At 34.4% G+C, this 13,078-nt stretch overlaps 1 protein-coding gene across 1 annotated transcript in view; it reads right to left on the reverse strand.

The window, feature by feature from the left end:
* LOC105449576 (calcium/calmodulin-dependent protein kinase kinase 2) overlaps positions 1-13,078 on the reverse strand; it is a 66,194-nt gene that overhangs the window by 38,157 nt on the left and 14,959 nt on the right. Inside the window, exon 3 of the mRNA XM_011688846.1 lies at positions 4,932-5,001. Within this exon, the coding sequence (XP_011687148.1) occupies positions 4,932-5,001 (70 nt within the window). The remainder of the gene's footprint in view (positions 1-4,931; positions 5,002-13,078) is intronic.

Here is a 13,078-nt window from a genome sequence, read left to right on the forward strand (position 1 = left end):
TGAAAGATAAACGCATCATGATACACGTACGCTTATGAAATTCAAAATGAGAAAGTATCTCTCGAAGGGTTTCGTGTTGACCTTTTATATACAGTTTTACAAAAAAGATACGAAAGAGAAATCATTATATTAATATGACTTATTGAAACGAAAATGTGTCTCTATCTATTTTTTTAAACACCTATTTTTAATATTCACGAATTACTTCGTGAATGTAAGGCAGAAATGAGATATGATAATAGTGTCTCTGAATTTTTGACGCACTTCAAAATTCGTAGAATCCACACGGTGTATCAAACAAGCGACGATAAGATGAGAGACAGAGAGGGAAAATGACAAGTCTGGTATTCTAGAATTTAATCTCTCGGTATTCTGACAAGCAGAGGCTTCTGTAATGAAAGCGTGCATTGCCTGCAGGAGAACAGAAACTTGAATAAGGCAAAAGACGAAGAGAGCTACTCGAGAAAAGACATTATATTGTATGAGAAGAGGTTGTCATAATTTCAAGTCGGAAGCATCGGAGCCTCTTTCGCGCTCGGCTCGAATTTCATAGACTTCACGATGACGGTAGTCGCGCGATCTTTTGCGATCTTTTGAAATATATTAAATTGAGTTAGGACTCCAGTTCTCAAGCTCTGGAGTGTATTTTCGCCTTAAGCGGAAGGAGTATAATGCATCGATAATTAAAAGGAACATTTATGCATCTATCAAATATGCAGTTTTTTTACTGTATATTTGATAGCATAAATATTTTTTTAAAAGCACCTTTAATCTTTAACACAATTTCTGCTGATAAAGCTTATACACGTTGAGAATTTAAAAATACTTTACTTAAGAAAACCCTTCAACCAAAGCTGTTTATATTCTTACGGATTAAGATTTCTTTCAAAAGAAAACCTTTGCACATGTAAATATTAATCAAGCAACAGATTGCGTATCCTCATTGCGCGCGTATCCTGCATTTTTATCGATATCTCGATACCCTCATAATTCTCGCCTTTCAAAACTCTTGTATAGACGTAGAGAGCTCTTGTAATTGTACACCGAGACTATCCACAGTAAGAGAAATCAGATATCAACTGGATCAATTTCTATTGAAGGCACGGCGCTCTTTGAGAAAAGTGCGAAGTTTTTCACGAATAAATTTCACGCAAATTGCGAGTTACGCCGACTGATTGTGCGCTGATGCATTAAATAATGCTTTATTTGCCACAGTACCTGTCTTCAAATCAATATTTCTGAATCTAAATATGAACGATTTTTTTCCAAAAATTCGTTGGTCTCTGATGCGTCGATCGATTTGTTACAATATAAATAGACTACGAAAAATGTTCACATATTAAAGATTTTAGAGCTGTTGAAATTTTTCGTAGTCTATTTATATTTCAATAAATCGATCGACGCATCAGAGACAAATGAATTTTTGGAAAAAAATCGTTCATATTTAGATTCAGAAATATTGATTTGAAGACAGGTACTGTGGCAAATAGAGCATTATTTGTATACATTATATACTTATATATATATATATATATATATATATATGTCAACAAAAATTATTATAACGAATTGAAACTTAAGAAAACACTAAATTTCAAGTCTATTTAATAATCGCGTACTTAATATATGTTGAATGCACGAAGCCGCAATTTATCAGCGATGTGATTCGATGACGAAAAGACATCTAACAATAAGATTTTCGGATGTTAAAAGTAACAGCAGTAACAGGCAGAAGTAACAGACTTTTATTTTTGGTATCGTTTCGTCTCGTTTGAGAAATAGCGGACGAAAACTACTCGACGATGACCATAACGGGAGTGCGCGTCAGATGCAGGCTGACCCGTAGGTGAAAAGCCCGGCTTTGATGCGCTCCAGCGAACTGAAAGTTCTGCGAGTGCAAGCTCAACGGAGCGCGGGAACTGACGACTTTTCGCGCGCGCACGGTTAAAACCCCGCGCATTTTTCGTCCTCTTTCTGTTTCTCGCCTGTCTCCTATCGTTTTACCACACTCTTTCAGTCAAGACTGAAGAAACTTCTGTCAAGACTGATTACGATGTTGTTCTTCCTGAGAACTGAAGCTTTGGAAGAAAATAAAAGAGAGAGAATATCGCAATGCATGAAACATCATATGTGAATAACATCGAACGTTGCTTCCATACAAAACATGTGTTTACTATACATTTACATAGAAAGGAGCACGAAATTTCATACATTTTAATGTAAGACTTCACCTCCGAGAGATCGCGAGATAAAATAAAAATAGTGAACACGTCGTCCGTTAATAATAATTTTTTAACGTTTTACAATACATTCTATACACGATTTGTATTTTGTCAATAAGAAATATTTTATATAAGAAAGTGCACAATATGATACATCATGTACTCTTATTAGATATTCTACGCGTAAGCACGTAAGGAAATTCTTCACATCATAAGTCTTTTCAAATTGTCAAATTTTACATTTGTGTCGACACATGGAAAAATATTGCGCTTTTACGTGGAAATTTTAGAAGCATTTTTGTTGCTTCAAAGAATATTGTTATCGAGATGAGAACATAACTTTGGACACGTTGACACATATTATACGGTCTTTGTTGAAAATGGAGTATCAATGATGTCCTATTCTTTGTTGCTACTACAATATCGCGGCTAGTATCCTAGAAGAGAAACATCTCGTATTTATTCATGATATTTATATCTCACAATTTATACCGCTCGCGCTCCAATTTTTGCCGTAGGAATTTGAGCATCTTCTCAAGGATACTAGAGTTCAGTATACGTTTACTCATTAATAAGACTGTGTAAATATGCAATATATGTGAATACAATTAGAACCTTATTATTAATTAAATTTATCCATAAAAATTTCAAAATTTTATTCAAGATTGGCCAATCTTTAATGCTCTAATTAGTCTAATTTAACAATACGGGCGTGACGTACGCGATGTATCAATAGTTTACGTCAACCGGCGACGATGCAGCACGGCGCGATACACAGATATTACGAAACCCCTATCGACGAAATCCCGTTGACACAGTTGTTCGTAACCGCGTTACTCGCGCGATCGTCCTATCTCGGACAATGCAGGCGGCATTCGGAACGTCGCGTGCGATTCCGAGGCTACGTCGCCGCAGGAATACGCCGGGCGAGTATATTGCGCAATGCATTGTCGTCGCTTCGTGTCGCGGTGAGATAAACGTGACTCCGCTCGCCCTGAGAGCGGTAAACAAATAGAAAAAAAATAAAATAAACAATGGAACGGGCAAAAATGGGATGACCTTTTGGGAAACGCGAGCCCGGCCGATCTCTATGGGCGTTCGCTGCGTTTGCTCTCACCCTCGCGTAGCGGTGCTCATACCTCTCGTATCGGTTAGTCCCGCAAGATTCAATAATTTAAGCACAGTAATGGCCTGGCCATCGATCGACGCTCGGCTGGAGTTTAAAATATCTCGCGTTGCCCGCTCTTGCGATTTCCCAGTGCTTATTTTTCCTTCCCGTCGCTTCTCTAAATTGCGAAATGTTCTGCACCGCAACGGCGATGTTTGTCGAGAACATTAACTCAGCAAATGAATGTTTATTGACAGGATCGTTAATCCAGGTTCATAACGAAGCTATTATTTATTAAAGGAAAACACGACACTCACGAATCGTTTTGCGTTACATATATTCACAAATTTTTGGATAAATTTCTTCTCAGGTCGATTGTAAAGCGGCTAAGACTTCTTCGAAAGGAATCGAATATCTTCAACGTGGAGACGACGTCAAATAACTCAACGTAATTTCTGCCTTTAACGTTAACGAGGGCAAAAGTGCAATTATTTAGACACAAATCTCTGCCGCCTTGGTACATATCGATCGGCATCGACTACGTGGTTAAAAATATCTATTCGCATGCCTGGATGCATTATGGCAGTTTAGGCCGTCCTCCTTGAACTTCCTTTTTCGCCCCTTTCCTCAACCAAGCGCAGGACGATGGTGTCGAAGGTCGGGATAATCAATGGACGGTTTATTGCCGAAAGTGAAGCATTCCATGTTTGTATTAAGTGCAAGACAATTTAGAATATCGAAAAACGATTCATCTCCTTGTCACGTCTCGTCGCATCGGTATTTGTCTGCCTTTAATTTATGAGACAAAATAATAATTTTGTAATTTATACAATTAGAGGTGCATTATTTTAGAATAAAATTATCGCGCAGTAGAGAACGATGTAAATTTCTGCTGCTTGCAGAGACAATTAAGTTAGACGATTACATTTATACAGAAACTGGGCCAAGTACAGATTAATGTGTACTTGGAACATTGATCGAGGTATTAATTGAAACTATTGTCCAAACGGATGCATACCTATACATGCATCCGTTTCTGAAGGACCCCGTTTCTGGAGACGTATTCGTCAATCTTCCGGTGACGCATGCGTCACGTCGTCATTTTCACAAAAGCGGAAACTGCATAGTTCATCTCCTCCACTGTCACAGTACGACGCGCACTTCATCCATTCGTATTATGCACGCGTCTGCGGACGTATGCTCGCTCAAATACATCTGCATTTATATCGCGCGTTTGCGTAAGCGAGGATGCATCGTCATCGTGCATTAAGTGCATCCCGTTCTCGAAGCGGGAGGCACTTTTTCAGTTAGCCGCTAAGCGTGCCGAATGAGCGATGTTAGTAACGATAAACATTGCAAAACGATGCCGTATATATGTAAACTGTTCGAGGGGGCAGCGATATATTATGGCTGTATTCTAAATATAAGAATACACATGACGCAAACGGGATATATATAAAACCCTTCGCTGTCGCGATAATCATCGTTCGGGAGCCGAGTGAGTTACAGTCAATATACACCTTCTTCGCGTTGGAAAGCTTTCGATTTTTTCTCGAGTTTTATTTATTTGTAGAGGGGTAGCAATTTGAAGTTATACTTACCGCGGAATTTCGCCGATTCGCGGTGGCCGATACTTTCGCGGACTACCCACGTCGCTCCATACGTTGCAAGCTGGAAAATGGAAAACAAGTACTTCAGTTAACGCGATAATGAGTTTCGATGCGTAGCGTTACTGCGCAAAATAATATTGATATGAAGAAATAGAGCTAGTTAAATTGCACACTCAACATTAATTACATTGTTGTGAATAATATTAAAATTACGAGAATTACCTACGCAACATTCGTGAAAGTATTTTAAATAGTCGTTTGCTTCTTTCTCCTGTGAAAATCTTTCTCAATATTACTCACTGTTCGGAGCAGATTACTGAAATAGATTACTTCGCAATTTTTAACGAATCATAATCTAGCAATTTTTTTTATTTTTTTTTTATAGAATCAATTGATTTTTAACTGTCGAAAAATTGCAAATATTTACGCGAGAAATGGAATGTCCATACGTCGCATTCGCGATAGAGACAATTTGTGACGGGAAGGATTTGCGTGTTTCGAGGGAAGCTATATAGTTTTTCCGGCCGGTGCGAGTGCTTCGTGCGGACACGCTCGTCTTTCCTCCGTTCATAACAATGAAATTATGCGGATCAATTCCACGAGATGGGCACATTTCCACGTTTGCCTGCTATAATTCAGCTCCTCTTCCGGACATCGAGCACAATTGCGTCTCACTTTACATATCGCTTTCTCGTTTCCAGCATACGTGTCACGATAGCATTTGCTAGTTGAGGCGCAAATAATTTTACAAATACAAGTCATTTGGAAAAATTGATATAAGTAGCCTTTATTAAATGAAGATTTTATCATCGATCAGCTTCATGATTGTATTAGATATAAAAAAAGAACTTTATTAAAAAAAACTTGTTCTATCTGTCATTCATCAGTTTATCAACATTTCAATTATAGAGTTATGTTTCTTGGAAAACTCGTAATATATGGAACGAATGATATCGACGAAATTGAGTTTATTGTCAATTGCTGTTGTTATCGCCTCGTATGCCCGGTTTATGACTTCATCTCGATGTTGTGAAGATTATTTGTTTGATTGTCGAATGTATTTTCACGAGATTATAATTCCGCTTGATGAATAATATTTCCGCAGAACACATTGTTTCTAGTATTTTGAAAATTGTTTCTCAATGATGAATTTATCTTCGGGTTAAGAAATCAAGCAATATTGTGAAATTATGTTTATTATAATATAAAAGAAGAATTTATATATCTATTCCGTATGTGTGTGTATATGTGTGATTGATAAAAATTACTTTGAAGAATTCGTATAATAAGAATTTTCAAAAGCTCAAATATATTTTTCTCAATATATCTTTTAGTGCGCATTAATGGCGGAATTACTTTTTTATATTTATATTGTTTACAAAATATAAATACAATATTTGTAAGAATTGATCAGCATTTCCAACCGCTCGTGAAGTAAACAATCTTGTGACTCGTAGAGCTCTTTATGAGCAAATAGGTAGGCGTAATATTGAAAGAATTGTAGAAGAAAGTAAGCACGGCAAGTTTAATCGAAGCTCTAAGAATACCGCGCTGTAACGGATATTAAAGGTTCACCCTGTTACACGAGCGACATTTGCTAATTATAAAGTTCCGCTTTTACAAAGTCACGAAGTGATATCGATTATGCAGGCGTAATCGAGTATGAAACCGAACGATTTAATCCCTGCAATGCCGCATTTTTTTCTCTTAAAAACGCTGGAAATATTAAAATATTTAAATTATTTTTCTATTTCTAAAAACGTATCGCTTTTAAAATCGTAACGTGTTTCAAATTATCGCTAAAGAATTTTTTTTACGTTTACTGTTTGCATGCGATCCGCACGTGTGCGTTACGATTAAAAAAATACTGCATCATTAAATTCATAGTTTAATACATGCGAGAGAGAGAGAGAGAGAGAGAGAGAGAGAGAGAGAGAGAGAGAAAGAGAGAGAGAGCGCATATATATTTGTTAAATATTTAATTAAAATAAAATTTGTGAACATACGACGCGTATGTTTGCGAATGACCAATGATTAATGTGTGGATGTTGACGTTGAAATTACTACAAATATCCTTTTCATTACTTTGTATAAATTATGTATATTGCATATGATTTTAATTACAGTAATTCATGATGTATTGCAAACACAAGCGATTAAAATGCGCACGTAGCACGTGCGTTTGATATCAGCAAACTTGCGCTTTTCGTAAATAGGGCAACTTTTTGAAATTGCCCCGCGGCAACTACGTTCAACGAGCATTAATTTTTTTCGTGTTGAATAACCTCGCTATAGTTTTTACGCTGCCATTATTTTTCCAATAAACTTTCACAAAACTTTTATATTAAACGCAGTGCATTGTTCTTTGAGATGCAAACAAGCTTTTTTTTAAAGTAACAATAATGCCAATTCAATATTTCTTCTCAAATAGAAATGGAAAAATAAAATTGAAGATAGAAAGCATTTTGTAATTATCGAAGTACATTAGTCGAGCTGCATTCAATCTTGACAGCGCGAGAACAACGTTAATTGCAGGATTGACATTGAAATTTTGTCAATACGATAAACCTACTATTGATTACGGAAGTTCTCACTTTTTATTGGAATGACGACGCCGACAGCTGACGAGTGAGTTTGCGGACTGCTAGCAATTTCGTATTCAGTAATTTTTTCTCACCCCGCAGCTTGCGTTTCCTCTAAATTCGCGCACATTATAACAGCTGTTGCACTTGCTATATCAGCGTAAATGTAAAAAATCCTCATTTCTTTCGACAATTTGTATGAATTCATCGAAATGTATCACGTTACAACATTTGTACACGATTGATAAAAGAAATTGCTTTTTTAATGGAACATTTAATACGGTTTGTTGTTTGTCACAATCTAAATTTTTTTTAAACTTAAGCTAAATTTGTAGACCAAGAACAATAACAAAAAGTGCTTTCTGTTATCTGTGTTAAGAAGCACATATATCTTAAAATATATTACTATTTTCGAGAATATATATACGACTAGGTATATACTTAAACGTTTTTTATGTGTAAAAATATGAGATAAGATGTCTCTCCAGAAACTTGATGAAGTCTATGCTACATCGTTCACAAACATTTTAATTTTGTTTCTCTAGTTCTTGACTGTCGGTAGTTATAAAATTTTGTCATCTGGCTATAATTAATTGATAGTTGGTAGAACTCATGTAATTCTGTTTCATTGATTTAATACAGCGTATTTATATGTGATAACGAAATTTTCTACAACGCTCTTTCAATCAAGTGAAATTATAATAATTGGATTATTGCGGACTAGATAAAAAGTTGAATTCAATCAAATAACATAATAAGCAGAGAGAAAATTTACAAACGGGAGATGATATTTTTATAATATTTCGTGATGTTATTACACAAATCATATTTTATCATATTTTGTAATTAATTAATTATTTTGCACTGGAATTATTTTCATTGCTTATCATAAAAGGCGTGAATAAAATATAAAAAAGATTATGAAACTTTGCAAATTGCAAAATTTCATGATTATTTTTCTATTAATTTTATTTTTTATTTTAATTTTTTAAATCGTTATGTTATTATATTTTAGAGAATATATACGTACGCCAGTTTGGATGCTTTATTAATCGAATAAAATGCATATTTATAATACTTGTTTTTGATAGTTGCTGCACTACATGTTGAAAGACTTTGTTACTGTCTACATTGGCTAATAATTAAGCCATAATTAATTGCTGATATGAAAATGAAAACTTGATGATTCTCATTTTGTATGGAGATACCGGGATAATTATTGGCAAAGGATAATACACGATTATTTCTGAATTGTCGACCACCGAAATAATTAAGTTCTTTACAAAATCGAAAATAATTTACCATAAATATTTTTTTTAATTTTCAAATAATTCTCTCTCTTGTATTCGTAAAAACAATGCATTTTTATAAATTTTTCAAGAAAATAAATCAAATTTAAATATTAATATTGTAAGCATTTATAAATTATATTCAAATTGCTTTCACGATTTATACCATTTATAAATGTTACAATATCTTGTTTATTTTTTCGTATAAAAACATTGAAACAGCATTAATTTGATAAATGCATGTTAAACAAAAGATGCAAATTGCCATTTGTGAATATGCGAAATTAGTGATATATTTTGTGACACACCGTGACGCATTGTATTGCTATTGAAAAGATTCTTAAACGCCTAAATTTCAATTAAATATAAAAAATGTTCAGTGCTTAATTTTAAAATTTTTTAATTCTATTATTACAATTATTTAAATATTAAGCGCGGAAGCTTTTCTTTTCTTTTTGTTTTTATTTAAGCTGCATAGCGAGTAAATTCCTTCGTTCTCTTTTTTTTTAATAGATCCAATATCTTCAAGTCTTTCTTACATTGCGTTATTATTTATAATGTATTAAGAAAAGAAAATATGAAAAAATAATTGCATACACGTAGACACGCATAAGTATAAATTTATAAATTTCTTTCTATGATTTTAGATGTTTAAAATTCTCGAATTTTATAGAATTTCCTTTAAGTTTGTATTCTTAAAAGATTTTTTTTTTAATGTTATTTAAATTGCTTTATTGATCCTTTTTCAAACTTCTTTATTAATAATGTTAATAATAGCTAGACAGATTAATAATAATAACATAAATTTTGACAATATTCAAGAATTAAAGAAATGATAATTTTATCTTTTTAAAACATATAAAAACGAAATTGTTGCACGTTTATCGTGATAAAAAGTGCAAATTTTCTCGCGCGGAAGATTCCGGAAAGTGTCCGGGATTTTCACGTGCGAGTATCGGGCACGGAGGAAGCAGTTAGGCGAGGAAATCTGGATGAGACTGCAATACGAAAGGGAGCAGTGATGGTGTTACAAGGGTGTGTGCGTCTCGTGTTCAAGTATCCGGCAGACGATTCGTAGGCGCATGAGTAAATCAATTGTTCAAATCATCAAGAGACCGGCGACCGCGCATCCGTATTATCTTGGCCATATCCTCCTTTCTGGTTATAATCAATTCTCGCTAACTCCTCGGCGTGCCGAGGCAAAACCATTCCGGTGACACCTGATATTGATCGGGAGAGCCGCGGAAATGAAGCGTCATCGTCGCCACTATAATCGTCGAGTCTTGACAAGAATTGCACTCTGCCTGTTCATTCAAGCTGTTGAATTTCAATTATCATTTTCGGAAACATATTTAGAATACATTTTTTTTAAAGCAATCTGTCAGTATTTAGGATGCACATAATCAAAACGATTATTTTTATAATTTATTTATTTTTTGCTTTCGAGTAATTAAGTAACTGACATTTTTTGAAACGTCGAAAGTGTGATGCAAGACAACTAGACAAGCGTACCGTTAAGTAAAAACAATTATTAAATGTCCACGTGTAATAAAATCAGAAAAAAGCGTAGTCGCAAACAGAGTAAGACGATTTTAAGTGAACGAATCAAAGTGGCTGAGATTGAGATTTCAACCGCGAGAAATGATTTTTCACGAGTAGCGAAGAAACGACGAATACCTGGGAAGAGACGACGTTAATCGACTTAGATCCGCTTTTTCATTCGGCGTTTGGTGTGAAGTCGGAGTCGTGGAGAGGATCGATAAAGGGTCAGACAGAAAGAGCAATCTGGTCGGATGAAAGCGAGCGGTTGCGGCAAGTGATGCCACATTGGAACGGTGATGAAATAAAGACAACGCGAACGCCGGGCTGCGAAAGGGCCGACAAATTGGCGTACTATTTGCGTCATGTTTATGCACCTACTTACAATCTATACCGAGAGATAATTTACGCCGACCGCAACACGTTGTACGACAAAAGTCAATTAACCGTAAAATTTTCAATCCGCTTTTAGTTTATGGGCTTTGTTCTTATATTACGGAAAGAACGATTTTGTTGAAAGGTCTAAAAATTTTACTAAATACAGATCTGAAAATAATTTTTTGTTGAATCATCAAAATAATTTGTTAGAATGTTAAAACTGATAGGCATTGCTATAAAACGTTTGGATATTCTAGCGATCATTTTGACTTTCGCACAAAATTCTTTTGATTATTGAACAAAAATTGTTTTCAAATCTAGATTCAGCAAAATTGTTCTTTCCATGTACGGAAATATAAATAACGGATAAATAGAATAGCATTCCGAAAAAAGAGAGTATTTTCAGAGTAATTTTTGAACGCGTCAAAGTAATTTTCTTACGGACGTTTGTTAGGAAAAACAGTTTTATACTTTCCTGATGCAAAAAATCTTATTTATAGTGTACTTATATTATGAAATAATTATCTGGAATGATTGATGAAGCTCATCCGAGAAGAAAGTTCTTTATTATGCAGCATCGCTAATCTGAATGATATCGTGCGTTATACCATCTTTCTCTCTGTACTCTTCAGTTCGCGAACTGAACTGTTAAATCTATAGTGTTAAACTGAACTTTATTTAACTCGCCACTTCTTCTACTTAACAAATAGTTATTTTTTACTAAAAAAATGAAGTTAAATAATTTAAAACAGTTCAAATTTAACCAAAATTCTATTGTTTTATTTAAAATTAACTATATTGTTTCAGTTAAAAATAACTATTTATTAAGTAGGAGCAATGACGACTTAAATAAGGTTCAATTTGACACAATAGATTTAACAGTGAAAGAGAAAGATTTAAAAAATGTAGCATAAAAGGATGACGTCGGGAAATAACGCTACGGCGGAGGAAACGAGGAAGGTTGAACGAAGCAGGAATGTGTTTGCCGTTTACATTATAGATGTTTCGCGGGATTGCTTTTTGCGCGACGTTGCAATTGCATCGCTCTCAAAGATCTCCTTAACTGTAATGAGACCTTGAAACTTCGTCGGAGAAAAAGAGCGGAAGAGCACGAACGAAATACAGGACGGTAAATTACCGCCTTTTAACTAGAAACTTTATCTAATGCGAAAACGATCAAGAATATATACCGATAATGTAATAAAATTTGAGGAATCATACGTATTTTATCAGTCGCCACTTATTATCCTCACTCTGTCTTTTCAACGTATGAATTTACAAGTTAATTCGGCGTTAAATTAAAAAACCAGTATATATAGACAATAAATACAGTCTATTCAACTCGACGTTCTCGTGTAATGTCTCACTTTTTGTTAGAGTAGTTCATAGCAATTTAAAAGGTAGAACGTTAAATCATATGATATGGACTTTAGAAGTAAGGTAATTCTGATGAAAATTTTACTGAAATAGCTATGTAAAACTAATTGAATTTTTTGGTTTGTTGTCACCAATGGCTCCGCCAGCAAAAAGAATATGACTTTTTGACATTTAAGCGTTTGTCGCATTGAGAAACATGTATTTTTGATGTCAAAAAGCTTGTTTGTGATTATACTGACTTGCTACATCGAAAGAACATGTGTAGGTAGAATCGTAGGTAGGTCGACTGGTTTCATAAAAATTTGTTACATAGTTCAAACTGTCCGGAAATCGAAAAAAAGCTGATGGCCTTTTCTCTAAAGTACAATTCGTGTAACGTATCGACAGTTTGTGATCCTTTTCAAATTAATCGAATTTGGCTGTTATTTTCAGAGTACATGTAATGCCAAATGCTGTAAGCTAATGTCAACTGATTTATTAATTACTAGTCTTACAAAAAAAAAAACTAACTATTGTAAGAATCACTTATATTTTCATCAAATAAAGCGAATCGTAAAAATGTTCAAATATTCAAAATCATTTTTTGATGTAATTTTTTGATATTTAAATTTCTGATGATTTTGAGAGCTTTTTAAGGAAATTCCTTCTAAGCGATGCGGAAGAAAAAGAGCAAACTAGGTTGTACTTCGATCTTAGCTATTACGTACCTACGGTGAGATTATAAACATTTCGCTGTAAGGACCGCCGAAGTTTTATAAGCCAACCTCGCAGATAAAACTATTAAATTGTGTGCTCTAGATGCTGTCAAAGTATTACACTGTGAATGTTTTATCAGCACAACAGAGTTACGAACTCTACCTCTCCGAAAGCCAGCTACTTTGAGAAAGACGTTACAAACTTGGAGCAGAGAAAACGAAATTTACTTTTTTTTTTACACACATATATCGCATTACAACGTCATACAGAAATGTAT

The sequence above is a fragment of the Wasmannia auropunctata genome, unplaced genomic scaffold (genome assembly GCF_000956235.1).
Source record: "Wasmannia auropunctata unplaced genomic scaffold, wasmannia.A_1.0 LD336074.1, whole genome shotgun sequence".
Taxonomy (NCBI): domain Eukaryota; kingdom Metazoa; phylum Arthropoda; class Insecta; order Hymenoptera; family Formicidae; genus Wasmannia; species Wasmannia auropunctata.